A 19,336-nucleotide genomic window follows, 5' to 3' on the forward strand; every position below is an offset into this window, starting at 1 on the left:
TATTTGTGAGATTTATTTATATGTAAATGTTTCAACTGGTAATCTAATCCTACCCAGTCAGGGTCTGCAGATATAAAACAGCTGTGGAGCTAAAGGAAAGTTTGTCCACAGTCCCAGTAACGATATGATAATGAAATAGTTGGCTTAGTAAAATACACTTTACTAAATAAAACACAAGGCATAAATCTGTTGTTTCAGAGATCAACAGTTTAGTTTCCATGATGAGAGAACTGTCATGGAGACATTGTCGTCCATTTCAAATGAAACTTGAGTGTAGAAAATGCTGCAGAATAATATTACATGTAATATAAGCAGTGTGATCTCCTAATGACTGTATGGTTGACTGATATGACACAGCAAAACTTCCCTACGTTAATATGTACAGAGATGTTCAGCTGGGGACTTTACTGTATAAACAAAAAAAAACTAAAAAATAAAATAATTTAAGGAAAAGGTTAGACATTTTTCTATTCATTTTCTTTTCTTTTTGTTTATTTTTTTATGAAATGGGATTTTACTGTATAAAGAAAAACAGAACTAATAGTTAACATGGTGTAAGGAGAAGTATAGGCCTTTTTGTTCTTTTTTCCCCTTTTCCTCCATCTTCCCACTCTTCTCTTTATGAAACAGGGATTTCACTTGATTGTGGCAGTGGGGTGGGTGGGGGGTTTATAACTAGTAAAGGCATAATATGTCCAAAGGTTTCTGGACACCTGACCATCACACTTGTGCTTTCCACTAGATGTTGTAGTGTGGCTGTGGGGATTTGTGTCAATTCAGTTGAAAGAGAGTTAGTGAGATCAGACTCTGATGTTAGGTGAGGAGGTCTGGAGTTCAGTTGGTGTTCTGGTTCTTCCCAAAAGGCTGTATGCAGAACACTCGAGTTCTTCCACTCCAGCATTTGCAAACCATGTCTTCATGGAGCTCATTTTGCACACAGGAGATTGTCATGACTGAACAGATATGTCCCTCTCAGATCCAGTGAGTGGAAATTGTTATGCTACGTCATACAAAGACATTTGGGAAAGGAACACAAGATTCAAGATTCAAGAAGCTTTATTGTCATTTCAACCACATATAGCTGACGCAGTACATAGTGAAATGAAACAACGTTTCTCCAGGACCTGGTGCTACATAAACATACAACAACAAAGTTCAACACAAAACACCATCACAGAGCTAGGACAGGAGACTGTCTTAGCCACGTAAAGTGCACAGTGTGCAGCTAGGTGCAAACAGAGCATAGACAAGACAGTGCAAAAGACAATAAATACAAGAAAGACAACACAAAAGAACACAGGACACTTAGCGCCGAAAAGAAAGAAAAGAACATGTGTAATGGAATGTAAGTGAAATAAGATAAGATAAAGTGAAATGATGTAAAAAAGTATTGTGCAAAAATATTGTGCAAAAATACACAGCAGCGGTTGAGGTAGTGCAAATAGAAATAAACATAAATATGACTATAGCAGCAGATGACAGGTAGAGGTAGTGCAATATGGATGTGATGGTCAGGTGTCCACAAACCTTTGACCACAGAGTGCAGCCTGGTGTAGAGAGAGCAGGCCTCTTGATTATTTATTTCTTTTCACCCCTCCTGCTGCTGGGTAAAATGAAGCTCTGGCTCCCCCTTATGGTCAATATAAACAACTGCAGCCTTCAGAAACAGTGAATCACATGAAAATGTGATTCATTCGATTCAGTTTCACTTCCTAATTTTTAATGATTTTATATTTTTGTATGTATTAAGTATTAAGTACACCATATGAAAAAAAAACGCCTAAAAATAAATGAATGAATTACAAGTAAACAAAAGTAGGCAGGAAGTGACGACATGCCTATTTCCACGTCATGTGTTTCTTTCCCCTGTGTTGTTGTCACAAGAGGAACAATGTTGTTGCTCTCTGCTCGGGTGTTGTGTGACCAGTCTGGAGTTTAACCCGAAAAGTCACGATGTGCCACTGACCGCCTCTGAACATCAACAAAATACTCTCATGTAGCCAAAACGCCTGGAGAATAAAGCATGGAGGTGGTGGACAGTCCTGTAAATCTCGTAAGTTTTCTCATTATTGCTCCAGTTAGCGTTGGGGTTGATTAACTGAGCTAACTGTTCCGGGGTAGAATCCCGAATAGCGTTAAAATGGAAAGCTAGTGCACTTCATAGGGTAATGGAATCCTTTATTTCACACACCAGGTAGTGCCCTTATATTGGGGTTAGAGAGTCATTGGGGATTCCGCCTTGTAGTATTATAGCCTAGTTAGCGCTGTAGCTAGCGTTAGCCGTGGAGCCATAACGCCCTGAACAAAGCGGCTGAGGTGAGTCATGAACCTGTCAGTGTGTGTGTGTGTGTGTGTGTGTGTGTGTGTGTGTGTGTGTGAGTGTGTGTGAGTGTGTGAGCCCTCTCAGCTCGTATATCACTGCTGTTTTTATCTGTATAACTGCTGCTCAGTCCACCACGGGCTCTGTGCTTAGCTTAGCATGATACTGTTATTACTAGCATAACTGTTACATAGAGTTAGTTATCGTGTCTGTATTTGTCAGCAGTTACTCTCTCTATTCTTCTATATTTAACTTTAAACTCATTATGCAAACGCGTCTTAGACATGTCGACGCTACTGGTCATGTTTAGTTAGTTGTCTAGCCAAACAGGAAGTCAGCTGTCCGGCTGAGGTCTGTCTCTGTCCTCCTGTATCACCGGCTCCAGATCCAAATAATAGCACAGATTATAGGGACAGTGTCTAAAACAAAAGCCCAGTGCATTGCAGAGCAGAAGTGCACAGTCCAGAGCTTGTTGGTGAGGTCAGTCTTGTTTAATGAGAGGACTGGGTCACACTGCAGCGGTCAGTCAGGTGACTGTATGCACACAAACACAGTGAATCCAGCGTCCTGTAAACAAGCACTGGGCTTTCTTCTTTTAGTTGGATTCATATTTCTCATCAAACATTAACAATCATCCAGTAATCCAGTGTCCACGTTTGTTTTTGTAAATATATAAATACACTACTCACAAAAAGTTAAGGATATTTGGTTTTGGGTGAAATTTATGGAAAATGTAAAAAGTTCACACTACAGTGATATTATATCATGAAAGTAGGGCATTTAAGTAGAAGCTGCAATGGTGATTTCCTCATCTCAAACAATTTATTGAAACAAAAGCCAACAACAGTGGTGGATATACCACAACAAAAAATCTCAATGTCTCAATAATCTGTCATGTGCCCTTGACCATCAATTACAGCTTGACCACGACGTCTCATGCTGTTCACGAGTCGACTTATTGTCTGCTGAGGCATGGCATTCCACTCTTCTTGAAGGGCGGACCTCAGGTCATTGAGGTTCTGGGGTGCAGGGTTACGAGCCTCTACACGGCGACTCGGCTGATCCCACAGGTTTTCTATGGGATTCGGGTCTGGAGAAAGTGCAGGCCACTCCATTTGAGGTACCCCAGCCTCCAGCAGCCGTTCCCTAATGATGCAGCCTCGATGAGCTGGAGCATTGTCATCCATGAAGATGAAATTAGGCCTGTGTTGTTCATGCAGGGGCACAATGACTGGATTAATGATGTTATTCAGGTAGTATTGGCTTGTCACTGTACCATTCACAAGATGTAGGTCAGTTCTGTATTGAGTGGACACACCTGCCCAGACTGTAACACCACCACAACAGTGGCTGATGCATAGCGCTCTCCTTGACATCTCCAACATCGTTGGGTCCATCATTTCTGCTCAACGTGAATCGACTTTCATCAGAGAACAGCACTGAGGCCCACCGGTCCCTCGTCCAGTATAAATACTCCCTGGCCCGACGCCTGTGCCTGGTGGTGTGGTCAGGTGCCCTTGCAGGTCGTCTAGCACACAGACCACGCTGATGTAAACGGTTTTGAATGGTCTGACGTGACACTTGGGTTCCTCTCACCTCCCTTAAATGTGCCTGGAGTTGAGTGGCATTCATCATCCGGTTCCGCAGGGCACTGTTCACAATGAAGCGGTCATCAACATGGGATGTGGCCAAAAGACGTCCACTTCTATGCCTTTCTGTGCCTCTTCCAGTCTCTCTGTATCTCTGTCCCAACCTGCTGATGACACTCTGTGACACTCTAAGCTCAGTGGCCACTTCCCTCTGAGAACATCCTGTTTGAAGCCTCACAATGGTGAGGTTCTGTTGATCAGTTGTTAGGTGTGGTCTTGGTCTCATGATGTCAAAATGTGAACAGCATGATGAAGAGGACTGTTTAAATACCAATTCTAATGGAACCAGAAAATTTATTGGTGGATTCATGGATCAAACACCAGTTGTGAATTTTGCCGTTAAGCACCTTGTTAGAGAACAGCAAGTTCTGCAAAAAGTACTGAAACACTGAACAGTTGGACATGTGCATTCAGAAGGGTAGAGAAGGTCGAATTAAGTTCACCTGGAAAGGTTATAGTGCATTTTAGGTGCATCCTGAAATTTCACCCGAAAGCCCAATATCCTTAACTTTCTGTGAGTAGTGTATGTATGTGTATACTGATCAGGCATAAGATTATGACCACCTGCCTAATATTGTGTTGCTCCCCCTTTTGCTGCCAAAACAGCTCTGCACTGTGTATTCTGACCCCTTTCTATCAGAAACAGCATTAACTACTTCAGCAGTTTGAGCAACAGTAGCTCGTCTGTTGGATCGGATCACACGGGCCAGCCTTCGCTCCCCACGTGCATCAATGAGCCTTGACCGGCCATGATCCTGTCGACGGTTCACCACTGTTCCTTCCTTGGACCACTTTTGATAGATACTGACCACTGCAGACCAGGAACACCCCACAAGAGCTGCAGTTTTGGAGAAGCTCTGATCCAGTGGTCTAGCCATCACAATTTGGCCGTTTTGGTCAAACTCGCTCAAATCCTTACACTTGTCCATTTTTCCTGCTTCTAACATCAACTTTGAGGACAAAATGTTCACTTCCTGCCTAATATATCCCACCCACTAACAGGGGCCATGATGAGGAGATACTCAATCTTATTCACTTCACCAGTCAGTGGTCATAATGTTATACCTGATCGGTGTATTTCCCCATCTGGTGTAAACCCTGTGCCAGATACAGAATATGGAGCAGATGATCTGCTGTGGTGGAACTATATAAGCATATCTAGTAAATATTAGTGAATATAATAAACATGCTTTGGTATTGATTCCATTTGCACTAACATCAGGTGTGATGTTACAGAGTGACATATTGATGATGTGCTGTTTATGAATAAACACGCTTTTATGGATATGGTACTAGAAGTTTGTAGCTTGAAAATAAACTGCACTGGTACAGTCCGGTGTAAACTGGGCAGGCTTAAGAGAAACGTCGAAACTAAATGAAATCTAATGAATATTTTAAATATTATGAAACGTTTTGCAAAGTACATTGTTGTTGATCTTTCGGCTGCTCCCTACATGTATGAGGGGTTGCCACAGCAGACCAACCGGTTCACACAACACCTTGGCACAGGTTTTACACCGGATGCCCTTCCTGACGCAACCCTCACATTTTATCTGGGCTTGGGACTGGCACTGCATCCAGTGACTGGGGTTTGGGCACTGGCTTGGAATCAAACCCGGCCCACTGAGCCACCAGCGCCCCCGTTTTGCAAACTACATTAATGTGCATCATCTGCGTCTGGGATGAACTGAAGCTGTGCTTTTAAGGAATTCTGAGATCAATTCATTAATATCAAAACTTTAAGTAACTGAGAAAGTTAGAGTTGAGTAAACAAAGGTCAACACTATCTTCAGTACTTTTATAACTGACTGCTTTGTGATGTACAGCAGTGAGGTGTTCAAGACTTGGACATGAATTTAGACTTTAGACTCGATTTAAAACGCTGTTCTGAAGCTGGCCCTGTTGTGTAAATGAAATGTATCTGATTTCCACAGAAACTATTACTTTACAGTCACTCAGACTATACCTGTGATAGGGAGGTGTTTCTCTTCTCTCCTCTTCCATATTCATTCAATTAAACACTTAAAATAAAAGTCTTAAGTTTTTTTCATGTCTCACTAACATTTAGCTGTTCTGGTTTATAAAAGGCCATATTGTGTTTTATACTGACCATCTCTAATGTCTGCTGGATTCTTAATGACTACATCATGATTCTCTCTCTCTCTCTTTTTTGCTCTCTTTCAACTCTCTCTCTCTCTCTCTCTCTCTTTTTTTTGCTCTCTTTCAACTCTCTCTCTCTTTTTTTTGCTCTCTTTCAACTCTCTCTCTCTCTCTCTCTCTTTTTTGCTCTCTTTCAACTCTCTCTTTTTTGCTCTCTTTCAACTCTCTCTCTCTCTCTCTCTTTTTTTTGCTCTCTTTCAACTCTCTCTCTCTCTCTCTCTCTTTTGCTCTCTTTCAACTCTCTCTCTCTCTCTCTCTCAGGCCCATCAGCAGTGCAGGAAGGCAGACCGCTTGCTTGCTGCTGGGAAATATGAAGAGGCTATCTCTTGCCACAGAAAGGCTGCAGGTTACTCATCATTCAGTTATAAGATTTCATTTCTCATGAGCCAGAGCCTGTGCTAATGTGTAGGTCTGAGACTGAGATATTCTTCACTAATTTAAACCAGATGAGCATTAAGTATGAATAAAGTGTGCGTCATGCTGTCTCTGTGATTTCTTTCTGTTAGACAGAGTGTAAAGCCCTGCATTTGGCCAACAGTAACTCCAAGTCTCAGTATAGTACAGGTCATGGTCCGTAAGCTTGTGTCATTTTTACATAACGTTTTTTTTCTGTGTTTTAGAACTGCTGAAGGAGGCCATGAAGCTCACAGAGTGTGAACAGGTACTCCTGCTTTCTCACCTCACTTACCACTTCATATGCACACCAGTGTTCAGTGTTCAAAGGTGTTGTTTCCTCTGACAGCACATCCTGTCGTGTTTTATTCCTAACTTTTTACTTACATTTTTTGTGTCATGTTCCCAACACTTGCAACAAACAGTGTAATACACTTCGGCTGTTAATTTGAGCTTCGTACGGATCAGAAATTTCCATCTGAAGTGTCTGTTCTAATGAGTAACATTGCTTTGTTTCTCCAGACCTCTGTGCAGAAGTTCCCTACTGGGGGTGGCTTGATTTACAAACAGTTATTCTTTTATTTTACAAAGTGATATCAGAAATATCACTCTAATCTATAAAAATGTATCTTGTATTTTGAGGTGTTACTGAGAGTCACATTCAGACATGCCAAATTTAAATCTGTTGATTTATTCTTCAGCTCCATCCCTGTGTGCGGCTGTAATGTAGGAATTCACTGATAAAATGGATGAATTTCCCCTGAATACTCAGGCATTGTGTCTCAAATCACATACTTATATAGTACTTATACTTACCTATAAGTATATACTTATATATATACGCTAGACCACTGAGTCTAACTGCTAACACTAACTGGTTAAGGAACCCTGGTGTTAAGGGTGTGGAGGAAGACAGCTGAGCTCCAGGCTCCTGTTTATTCAGTCACAGCATCACCGCAGTCAACTTCCCAAACTCAACAGAGGCAATCTGCTAACACCAGTAGATGATAGAGGACTGCTCACTTGATGGACAGACACTCTTTCTAGCTGATGATGGCTGAAATACAGCAAAATGCCAGGTTAATCAACTGCTTTTAAACGGCAGAAAGTCCGCTGGCATGCCTCCAGATCTAGAACCCCCATTTTCGTGAGTGTCAGTCTGTGGGCTGGTGGCGTAAGAAAAAAATAGCCAGCCAGCCTGAGGACCTGCCTCATCCCCTCTTTGCTCCTGGATCTCAGGCAGGCCAAAATGGCTTCTGTCTTAAATATTTAGGGAGGCACGATCCCTTGGCCCAAGTGAAAGCCAAGACGTTGTACTTCCACCTGCCCAGTTACACACTTCTTCGGTTTTGCAGTGAGTCCTGCCTCATATCTCAAGAATCTCAGGACTGCCTTCAGATGTAGATGATGCTGCTAATGCAGATGATTTATCCCTTAGAAGGGGAAATGACAAACTTATGAAGCCCAAAAAGGTGTTTTTACCTAAGATACTGAATTCAACAGAATCTGCCACTACACCATGTTGCGAATAAAAGTGAGTTGCTCCGCCTCTCTCTCTGTTCACCCTACATCATAGTTGATTTGACTCTGGAGTCATGTGGGACCCTCTTACTGCAGACACCAGGAGCTACCGGTTGGATGATTAGATAACTGCATGAATGTTCAGGCATTCCTAATAAAGAGTAAAGAGATAATGATTGTACCATGCTGTCACATGTGAAGTACCTCCTAGATGTTACTCGCCTCATTTTGATCTGATTCTGTGTTCCTTAGGCTCGTCTGTCTTTAGAGCTGCAGCGAGACAGCCACGTGAAGCAGCAGAGGTTGATCGAGGAGCGGTGGAAGCGAGCAAGGCGAGAAAACAAGCCCCGTGTCCTTCAGGTGCTCCCTTCCTCGTCCTCAGAGTCAGTGTCTCACGCTCAGCTGAGCTCCTCCTCCTGCCCTGAGCGCGAGTACGACACCTGGCTGTACCTGCTGAGAAACAGAGGCTCCTCCGGCGCCGCACCCGAGCTGACCCCGGGCACCAAGGCCCACAAAGACGACAAGACCCGCCTGGAGGAGCAGCGCACCACCATCGAGGACCTGAGGCGGCTACTGGAGCGCCTATTAGGGGAGAACGAGCGCCTGACTCGGGAAAACGAGCGGCTACGTCAGGAGAACGCGCGTCTGCGCAGGGAGAGCGACGCGGACGCCCATCTGGTAGAGAGCTCGGAGCTGTGGCTACTGCCTTCAGCACCTGACCAGCGCAAACCTGCAGGCATCACCATCCCTCACCTGCCCCCACTCGAGATGCCCCCTCACGAGATCCCTCTGGAGGAGCTGCCCGCACTCGAGCTGCCCGAAGACATCCAGCATGAGTTGCAGGAGCTACTGGATGGAGAGAAACTGTGAGCAAATATGCGCTCATCAAAGGGAAAAAAAACACAATCGGACGGGCATCGGCGTGGTCACACCGCCCGGGTGTCTGACCCTGGTGTCGGTGGCATAAACGGCTTGTTTCTAAGCATCAGATGCTAATTTTTTATTTCTCCGTCTCTCTAATGATCCTAGGTACTGCAGCTATTTGATACAAAAAAGGACTTTTGCAGGTCTTGTGCCTTTTTTGAGTATTTCCAATGTGTAATTAAGTTTAAAGAGAAAAAAAATATCTCATGGTGGAAGCCGTGATCGTCTGACTAGCTCTGAGAGCGCATGACTGAGACGTTTTGGGAAAATATCAAAGCCTGGTCTTTATCAGGAGGAGACCCGGGTGTCTCGAAGAACCCACTATATCCCAGACACGGACAGCAAGCACTGTGAACTGTGTGTGTGTGTGTGTGAGAGAGAGAGAGAGAGAAAGATCATGCATGTGTTTGCGTAGCTTCTTGATTTATTTTTTTTTTGTTAGATTGTTAGACATGATGGCATGTGGAAAAGCACGAACACACAGCTTCACTGCCTCGGATTGTGTCCCGTCCTCGCCACTGTCTCCTGACTCAATGCTGTTAGAGGAACAGAACTAACCGGCTCACACCATGACCCACGAGAGGAGATCAGAAACCTGTGTCCTGTCTCCATTTGAACAGTTCCTGTGATCCAGAGAAAGAATGAAACACAAAACCAGCCACAACTCGGCAAGCAATAACACGCTTTCCACTGTGTCTCTCTTCTTCCCCTTCTTTTTTTCTTTCTGGTGTTTGTCTTCGATTTTTCTGCACAGGAGCCTCAGATCCAAATGCACATCTCAGTGGAAGAATCTCAAACCTTTCCCAATCATTAGATCAGTTTAATGTTTGTTTAATGCATTGTGTTTTTTTGGGGTTTTGTTTCTCAGATTGTTGTACTGTAATCAAGTGATCACACAGTAAAATGTTTTCAGGTGAATGTGTGATTTTTACTTTGAATATGCAGGAATACTCTGAATATCCATACACAATCATACAGGATGTAACAATAAGTGGGCTTTATGCTTTACGTCAAACACTAATCCCGAGCAAATCCACTCGTGCCACATGTGAAAGGAAAAAAATCTCACCGCTTTTTACTGGGATTTAGAGACGTCGTGTTTGTCTCACGAAGAGGGAACCAAATCATCGTTTTAATTTAATGTTTCAGTGTAATTATTGTTTTACAGATGTAATCCGAGTGCATCTGAACCTTTTCACTTCCATTTGTGTGTGTGTGTGTGTGTGTGTGTGTGTGTGTGTGTGTGTGTGTGTGTGTGTGAGAGAGAGAGAGAAGAAGAAAGTCATGATGAAAGTGTACCGTTCTGTTCATGCATGAATGCCTGTTGTAGCTCTAAAGTGTATGATTGTTCAGATATTATTATAAAGAAGGATTTATGTTACACTTGGCTTGTTTAATCAGAATTTGTGTTTTGTATAAAATGACATTGAAGCGTGAGAAGAAAATAAATAATGTAGACCTGGGAAACGGGTTTGTTTTGGTCTTGTTTTAATAATACTCTGACTTGCTCCCTCTAGCGTTGGATCAGTGTATGACATAATGAAAAAACCTCCAGAGCACATGCTGCATAAAATATAATCTTTTACATATAATCTAAAATATACTTTAAATATTTGTGCACACAAAATGAATGGTGCAAGGGATTATGGGTATAAAATATCTTTTTTTATTATGATAAAGCTTGCTAAATTGAAATAAATCGCTAAATGTGTATTTAAATTGATGCGTAATATGAGTAATTAAAAATAATGAAAAGCATTTTAAAAAAAGTGTGCACTCAGTCAGAAAAATCATTCTGAAACCTTCAGTGCAACACATGCATCAGGGTTTAACATCACTGAGGTAAAAACACCACTTCTGTGGTTAACCATTACTAAAAAAAAACCCCACTGTAGATAACCGAGTGCTCCAGCTGACTCAAGCTTTCTTTTTCCTTTTTTTAAATAGCAGAGTTCCTTCATGTAAATGTGCCGTTTGTCATTTCATTCATTTGATCTAAATTCTAGACTTACAATCAGATCATTAATGAAGCTTTGTATTTCAGATTAAAAAGCTCCGGATTGATTACAGTATTTCTGTAAAACTGATGTTTCTGTTCTTCCAGCTTGGGAGTGACCTGTGCAGAAGACAGCAGTGGTAACGCTTTATTCTGTTGGATTCGGACCTGGGGATCTCAGGAACACCTCACGTGGTGAGGTCAGACCCTGAAGTCCACACACACAGACACATGTATAACTCTGCACTAAGCCGAGCTCAGGATCGAACTGCAGTCTCATAAAGCAGTGGTGCTGCTGTGCTAAAGATTGATTAAAATCTATAAATGATATTTGGCCAAGTTGGATGATGTAATGGGTATAATGATAATGTGTATGTGTATGTGTATGTATGTATGTATGTATGTATATATATATATATATATATATATATATATATATATATATATATATATAATACATTATATCTTATCTATTAAATTAAATGCAAATGAAATCAATAGCACTTGCTTTTAGACACCAGAACAGCTCCAGCGCTCTATAAATCACCCCTGGGTCGAGATCTGGGGTCTGTGTAGGTTATCGTACGGGACATCCTCTTGGTCATCATGAAATTATTCAGTGAGCCGTGATGCTGTGGATGGGGCGGAGTCACCCTGGAAGAAGCTTTCCCTGAACAGCTGTCTGCATCTGCTGTGGGTTTTGTAGTGAAAGTACATAAAAATGTAATAAGGTTAGAGCTTCTCATGGAAGGAGACGACAGATCACAGCAGTGTGTGTGTGTGTGTGTGTGTGTGTGAGCAAAAGGAACTGAATGCTTTGATGTTTTAGGATCATTAATGAAGCTTTGTAAACTCTAATATTAAACAGGTCTCTGTGAGACGGAGATAAAGACACGTTCCATCAGCTGTTAGCAGAAGGACTGCACGCGGAACCGCTCGGATCGATACGTGTACATTATGGAGACGTATGGAGTGGAGGACGCGGAACAGCCGTGTGTTTGTCTCTCGAGGCCCGACTCGTTCACATGCACAGACGTTTGGCTTTGGGACTGAAGGTGGACGATCGGTCATTAGCAGCTCGTCAGTACATCATCGATCGGCTTCGCTTCAGAAAACACAGAATGCGGCCGTCTGATAAATCCATTTTAATGGAAAATGTAAAACCCTTTGAACTTCAATGTACAAAGCATGTAACACTTGCACTTTTAAAATCTGAAATTGAAGCAAGCTGTGTTTTAAAAAAATACATCAGTGAATGTATATATGTATATATTTACACAGCATAGTAAGTCTTTCATTTTTTTTCATCAACTTCAAAACTTCACCATAGTAAAGCTTAACAAAAAAAAGAGAGAAAGAAACGACAATTTTTCTTAAATAAATTACAACTTTTTTGTAAATGTCTCCATTTTACAGTGAATACTTCTTAATAAAATGCTGAAGTGTGTTATTCATTTAGGCTTTCTTTACATTATATAACTTTACAATGTTTACAATAGTTTGGCAGTTAAAATCTTTCAAAAGATATGGCATGAGGACTGCGATCTCAGCGACGATTCCCAAAGTACAGGCAACAGCTGGTGTTCGGATCCGCTCTCACAGTTACTGTCTCTATGTAGTGAGCTGTGTCAGGATCCCGATTAGCAAACTGTACAAGTCACATTTACATTTGATCTAGAACATTGAGCAAAGATCTCCTCGAAATAAATACATCATTTTCACAAACAATATACAGTATGAAAAGAAAATGAAAAAATAAAGCAGAAACACAAACAAACAAACAAACAAAACTAACCGAACAACGGACGAACAAATAAAGTGTGAATAAAGTGTGAATAAAGTGTGAACAGCGGTGCCGCTGCTTGCAGATTATCTTCAGTTTTTTTACTTTTCTGTAAAATCACAGTTATCCTGATGTGTTTGGGTGATACTGCTGTGGTGTCAGTAACAAATAAATAATGTCTTTCCTTTGTCTTCTTTTAAAGTCTGCTTGGCACTGGAGGTTCAGGACGCGAAGGTTAGTGTGCATATTTGGGGTTAAGTGATGAAGGCGTGCTGACAGCCGCGTGAGGAAGGGTCATGAGTTCGCCTCCTCTTCCTCCTGAGCCTCAGCACTGCACCGCTTTAATGTTCCCACAGCATCCTTTACACAATGGTAAAAGATGTTCTTGACCTGTGAGAGAGAAAGAGAGACACATTATGGATTACAGCCAGGCTCTGACTCATGTGCTTTAAAAGAGCCACTGAGAGGAAAAAATGCTAAAATACTAAATTACACAGCAACTCATTAATGGACACTGTGCACTTAGGAAAGCGCGAGCAGCGCTGCTGAAAAACATCTATTAGACGTCGTCTGCTGAAAGACTAATGAGCTCTACGAGCTAAGCTATTAAAGGTGAAAATACATACAAGGAAGAACTGAACACAAAGGAGGAAAATGAAACACAGACACTCACAATACGAGAGAGAGAGAGAGAGAGAGAGAGAGAGAGAGAGAGTACAGAGACCTGTGATATAAAACTGAGACAGATGACAGGAAGGAAAATGAGATTTCAGTCTGTGACACTGTATAAATGTAGAACATTGATGTTCCTCTTTCTTTGCTCTTGTCTTATGGGTTTCAGTCTCCAGCAGGAGAGGGAGGGTGGGGGAGAGGGAGGGTGGGAGAGTCTCACCATGTAGAGAATCAGTCATTCAACTACTGTATATTAGCTTTATTTTATATTACACTGGAATATGAATTCCCAGTTTTAAGTATTGTTCAACAGACATAAACCAGTGTTTCTGTAGGAAACTGCAAGAAATACGAACAGGGCTCCATAGAAATAGATTGTTCTATTTTCATTTAAATTTTTTGAGCAAAAATAAGAAAACGTCTCCCCTTAGCAGGGGCTGTGAGGCTTGAATTCTGAGATGTAGTTGCAGTATTCCTGTGAACACTAGGATATTCCCATGAACACAGCAATATCATGAGAAATGTCTAAAACTGATCTGCTGGCCTAAAAATTCTAAAAATTCACTAAGAGTAGCCTGTAGTGGACAGTCACATTAAACATGCAGTGAGGTTATCTCTGAAGTCTCCAGCTGCTGTAGTATGACGTCGGTATGCGTTCCTCATGCTGGTTGCTGTAGTAATAAGATTCATCAGTGTGTTGTGCAGTTAGCATTCCACATGACAACAAGTCTGTTTACTTTCTGCTAAAATGAAATGTTCTGGAGAGAGATTTGCTGTCTGTGTATAAATCCCAGCAGTGTATATCACCACACATTGTATACCAGATGAAGCAGAAGCAGTGTGATCTCTCGGCCACGCATCACGTGCGCTCTGATGTCTTCACTCCTACCGGGATCCGCCGCACAGTCTCGCTCCATATTTGCATAAAGTTCAAGTCTCAGCTTTGTCACATCACTGGACACGCCCGCGTCTAATCAACGGTCACAGCCGCTCGTGGCGTTGGAAAGTCTTGAGCTCTCAACGATCTCGGACACTGTGTGTGTGAACCTCGTGCAAGTCGAGTGTCTCTTGACTTTATTTCGCTCGATCCTTATAAACTAAAGTCTATACCCGCTGCTGCTCGTGCTTATTATTACAAGTCTTCATCACTTGTATCCTGGTTTCCAGCATTGCCTTGTTTTGATCTGAGAAATCTGTAAGAGCTCAACATCTACCCTGAAACTGTGAGACTAGTTTATACAAGTGCTCCAGAGTCTACTCAATAAACACAAAAGATCCATTAATTAAAGCAGATGACTGTAGAACTGCTCTGAAAAACCTTTCCTGGCATATTTATTCTAAAGCCTGTGGCAAGAGTTAAAGTGTTAAAAGATTCTCTGTGTACCAATGCTCCATCAAAGAAATACATCCATAATTACAATATAATTATAACTAAAGTCTACAGGAAGTCTGAGCAGACGTGTCGGGTCACATACTGACCGAGGTCAGCGTTTACTCAGCAGCTGGTTCACAGAGAAGAGCTGTACATGATGTCTGGATTAAAACTGGGATAAAACTAGTTTTACTGCCCCATCATTTCACTGACCTACTCTCACACAGCGTATTAAACATTTCATTTTTTCCAACAGGATCATGTTCATTTTTTCCCTATGTGGACTACATTAGTTTTATTGGAGGGTGGGGTTATGGAGTTTTTATTTCTGTCTGACTCTGATACATCAGTAGATTTATATGACCTCTGTGTGTGTGTGTGTGTGTGTGTGTGTGTGTGTGTGTGTGAGTGAGTGAGTTGCCTTCATGATCAGTAGAAAACATTTCTTCTGAACTGAAGAGTGGTTAAAGATTCTGTTATATCTTACAGGCTCAGCACGTTTTCTTGGGTATAAACACACTGCAGGAGTCTTTCCCGTCCGAACCCAAACCCAATCAAGTTCTGGCCGAGATTAAATACAGTAAAATACGGACTATGTTTAAGCTCCTTGATGTTTAACTACTGCACAAGCAGTTGAAAGGTCACATCAATCAGTTCATATTAAAATGATGTGTGTTTAATGGGCATGGATTTTTTTGTGATGTTTTTACAGTATTAGAACTGAAAACTTAATTCTCAAACATTTCACTGTTTTACAAAAAAAATGTGGGTCCTATAATAATAAAATCTCTAAAAATCTTATAGTTCATATATTTAAAGGTGATGGTATTTAAGTTTTAGATTTATTTTACTTTTAATAATTTAATAAGTTGAATTTCTTATAAATTTGTGACTTTTCCACTATCATCTCATCTCCTCTCCTCAGGAAAGTGTCTCATCCCACAGAGCTGGGTCTTTACACTTTAGTAGAAGGAATGGAGACACTGAAATGGGAACTGATTCTACCTCTGAGGACAATAAAGCAGTAAGATCATGACATCAAGTGATAACAAGGTGTGTGGAACCCTTCTGGTCAGTGAGAGAACCCTCACTGGGGGGAGGGGGAGGGGGGGACCCTTCAGGTCAGTGAGAGAAGTGGCTCGTACCTGTAGCTTATCTTCATAGTTGATTTCCTCTTTGGAGGAGCGCAGCTCCTGGGTTAAGTGGAAGGAGTGCACCACGTGCTCCGGCGAGACAAAGTCATTGATCACCTGAATGCAGCTGTGCAAGTTCTGCACCTGTGTTAGTGAGAAAGCCAGATGAAGGATGACGCACTGCACCTCCCTCATCCATTCATTTAACATTTTCACCTACAGAGGAGGTCCTGTGACATTTATAATTTGATTTATAATGTATCCACACAGGTATAAGGAATAAGCATGATGGAGAGAGGTGTTTGACCTGGTGCAGGGCTCCAGCAGGGACCAGGACAGAGTCTCCCAGGAACTGGACGATGGTGCTGCCCTGTACGCTGTGCTCCTCCAGCAGACGCTGCCTCTGCTTGCGGCTAAGGTACCAGCCCGGCTCCCTGATCGGATCGTGCTCCGGTGCGATCTCCACACCCTGCTCTTTAGAGATCTGCAAGCCACAAAACACAATACGGGGTCAGGAACCGTGATCCCGTTCACACCTGATATTAACGTGCACCTTGAGTGATATGATGAGAAGTGAGAAGCTGAGACACATAGCTGTTCACACCTGCCATTGAAATGTCTCTCCTGTGACCACTTCTGTTAGATTGCATATATATATATATATATACTTCCACAGAGTCTCACACATTTACAGGGGCCTTCTATTTATTTTCAGACAGAGATGTCCTGCAGATCCTGTTTTTTCTACCTATCACCTCACTCTCATGGTCTGCTCAATAAATCTGAGCAGCAGCTGCGTTTGTCTCTGTTGTAGTAGCATCTTCCTAATCCGTTATCTTAGTGGTGGAGAGCTCTACCACTCAGCACAGTTTCTGGACATTCTCGTGATGATTACATGCTTTCTGATTTCACCCTCGAGGTGATTCTCTGTTGTCCATTCACATTCATCCTTTCAAATGCTATGAAACCTTATACCTCCCAAAACACCTCCGAATGTGGTTTAAGTGATCTTCAAGATACATTTGGACGCTGTTCACGCCTGCACTTATCACTGACCGCTTCCGATCCGATCTCCCAGGACATGTTAAAGCCAGATGTGACCTGTGTTGAGAGGTGACAATAAATTGAGTAAAGGTTTCTGACTGCAGTCTTGGTGAGCACTGGATGATGATAAATAGTGGATTTTACGGTCTCTGGTGTATTAAAAGTCTTTAGAAAACATACTGTATATTTAAAGTTTATTTATTCAGTTGAATTTTCCTAATTTAAGCACTCAGTCAATTTAAGTCTGGAGAATTTTAATCATAATATATTTTATTCAGATGATAAGCCTTAATGAAAATCAGGGGCATATGGCATTGCAAATGAGATAAGTGCACTGATGACTATAAAAGCAAAAAATTTTTTTTTGTTTTTTTTTTTGTAACTCGGGAAAGGACGCGACCTTCACATTCGCTTTAATATATCGTATTAAACATTTACCCCATTTTTCTCCCATTTTGGTTCTAGCAACTTTTTCCTCAAAGCTTTATTTGCACATTTAATAGATAGAAACAAAACCATTGCCTAGTCAGTCAGCTAATGAATACTGTTCAGGAATCCCAGACAACCAACCCTACAATAAAGTGTGCATGCTGTAAAGTAGTTCAGATTCCCATTTGCTCGGTAATTGCTGCATGTAAAGGCAAGGGCAAGCTAAGGAGAGCTCCGAGAATCATTCCGTTAACCCTGCTGTCTTCTGCATGACAGCATCCGACCAAGAGCCACAAGAACAGAACAGGCAGTTGAAAGGAAGGAAGGTAATTAAATGTACCCTATAAAACCTCCCTTAGGAGGAATGCAGGGTTTTATAAGGACGTCCACTAACACAGCACAAGACAGATGGAGATAACAAGGTAGAGAGAGCATGAGAAAGAGAAAGAAAAAGCTGTACTGTTAACGTGATGCACCATGAAAAGGAATTAAAGCAGTAACCTTGTGCAGAAATTCTTTAACTTTCTCCAAGTCTTTGCTCGCATAGACGTGCCATAAGGCTCCAGGAGTCTCACTCGAGTCCTTTAATCTCTTCTTCACATTGTCATCTAGATCCTCTTCCTCCAGCCTCTTCAGCACTCCTGAGCACAAACACATGAATATATTAACATACACACAAAATGTTACACGGTCAGCTTAATGTACAACAAAGACATGCTGCCTGACAATAGCTTTGGAGTCCTCCTATGAAGAGGATGTAATGATTAAAAATTAATTCTGATGAGGCGAGTGGGTGTCAGCTTTTCTAACGCGTTTCCCTCTGCACTAGGCCCAGGAGACAGAGCGCTATAAATAGAGCCCAGCCAGAACGGGACAAGAAGGAGGGAGAGGGAGGGAGGATGGGAGAAAAGGAAGGAATGAAGCAGTTAAGTAAAGTTTTCTTGACGAGAGACAGGGCATAGCTGAGGCATAGTGCCAGACCGGAGTTCTGCCAAGACACAAAGGAAGGGAGATGTGGGCTTGAAACGCTGGGAGGTGTGGGCTTGACTCTTGCCAACTCTGCAGTAATCCTTCAGTGTTCTAAAAGGAACTTTCTCCACAATTCATAGCGAAGACGACAGCTGCAGGCATTAGCACTTGTTCACTTAAAGTCAATCTGTGCCTGCTCTGTGCCGGGAGGACGAAATCGGGCAGCATTTCAGCCACGGACATGTGGAGCGCTGCGTTCTGTGGAATGTGTCTGGAGAGAGCACGCTCTCAGCGTCTGTTCACTCCAACAACGGCCGTAGCCGTGTGATCGCCAGGAAAGGCTCCTGTAACTCCTCCAGATGCTCATAACCCCCACCCAAGCAACATTATATTGTTTCCAGAATTCCTTAAAGTCTGTACTGAGAGTGTTTCCAAGCTCTGTGACACAGAGAAGAGTGAGGGGAAAACAAGCCCGTTTTGTTCCCAAAAAAGGGAGAAAAAAGCAGTAGGATGATTTTTCCCTCTGTTACTGGCTCTCCTCATGAAAATGCAGGCTGATTTAGTTCACGTCGTTCTGGTAAAAAGCGAAGGACAGAGGGAAGTAGAGAAAGACTCACCCGTTTTAGAGAGGACGCCATTCCCTTTGGCCACTCCAACATAAACGAGCACGCTAACGACGTCGGACACTTCCATGTGCAGGTTGGCTGTGCCAAAGTCCTGCTCCTGAGATGACGCAACACCTGAAACACAGAAAAACACGCTCGCTTACATACTTATCTCTCAGGCATGAGTTAGGAGATATGAGTCGTGTCAAAGCATCACAGGAGTTACTGTTACCTCTTCTACCTCAATTGTTCACATATTTTTGCAGCCTTCATTCTTACAAAAAGTCAGCATTTTACTGCAGTTTTGTTCTACACTAGGTTATCTTTTACAGATTTATATTCTGTAGTTAATTCATGTTGGTAAAT

The 19,336-nt window shown here is 42.1% G+C and overlaps 2 protein-coding genes across 5 annotated transcripts in view; one reads left to right on the forward strand and one right to left on the reverse strand.

The window, feature by feature from the left end:
- Window positions 1-1,858: 1,858 nt before the first annotated feature.
- Window positions 1,859-10,446, forward strand: nrbf2b (nuclear receptor binding factor 2b). The gene is made up of 4 exons (XM_058406988.1): window positions 1,859-2,053; window positions 6,391-6,475; window positions 6,750-6,790; window positions 8,296-10,446. Exons 1-4 carry the CDS (start codon window positions 2,024-2,026, stop codon window positions 8,911-8,913), a joined length of 774 nt encoding a protein of 257 aa, XP_058262971.1. The 5' UTR covers window positions 1,859-2,023; the 3' UTR covers window positions 8,914-10,446.
- A 1,647-nt stretch (window positions 10,447-12,093) lies between these two features.
- jmjd1cb (jumonji domain containing 1Cb) overlaps window positions 12,094-19,336 on the reverse strand; it is a 115,871-nt gene continuing 108,628 nt past the window's right edge. For all 4 annotated transcript variants that reach the window (XM_058406538.1, XM_058406537.1, XM_058406536.1 and 1 more), the window contains 5 exons: window positions 18,983-19,105; window positions 17,898-18,037; window positions 16,231-16,407; window positions 15,936-16,067; window positions 12,094-13,136 (listed from right to left, as the gene is read on the reverse strand). In XM_058406538.1, coding sequence (XP_058262521.1) covers window positions 13,041-13,136; window positions 15,936-16,067; window positions 16,231-16,407; window positions 17,898-18,037; window positions 18,983-19,105 — 668 coding nt within the window. In that variant the 3' untranslated portion in view covers window positions 12,094-13,040. The remainder of the gene's footprint in view (window positions 13,137-15,935; window positions 16,068-16,230; window positions 16,408-17,897; window positions 18,038-18,982; window positions 19,106-19,336) is intronic.

Source organism: Hemibagrus wyckioides, linkage group LG13 (assembly GCF_019097595.1).
Source record: "Hemibagrus wyckioides isolate EC202008001 linkage group LG13, SWU_Hwy_1.0, whole genome shotgun sequence".
NCBI lineage: Eukaryota > Metazoa > Chordata > Actinopteri > Siluriformes > Bagridae > Hemibagrus > Hemibagrus wyckioides.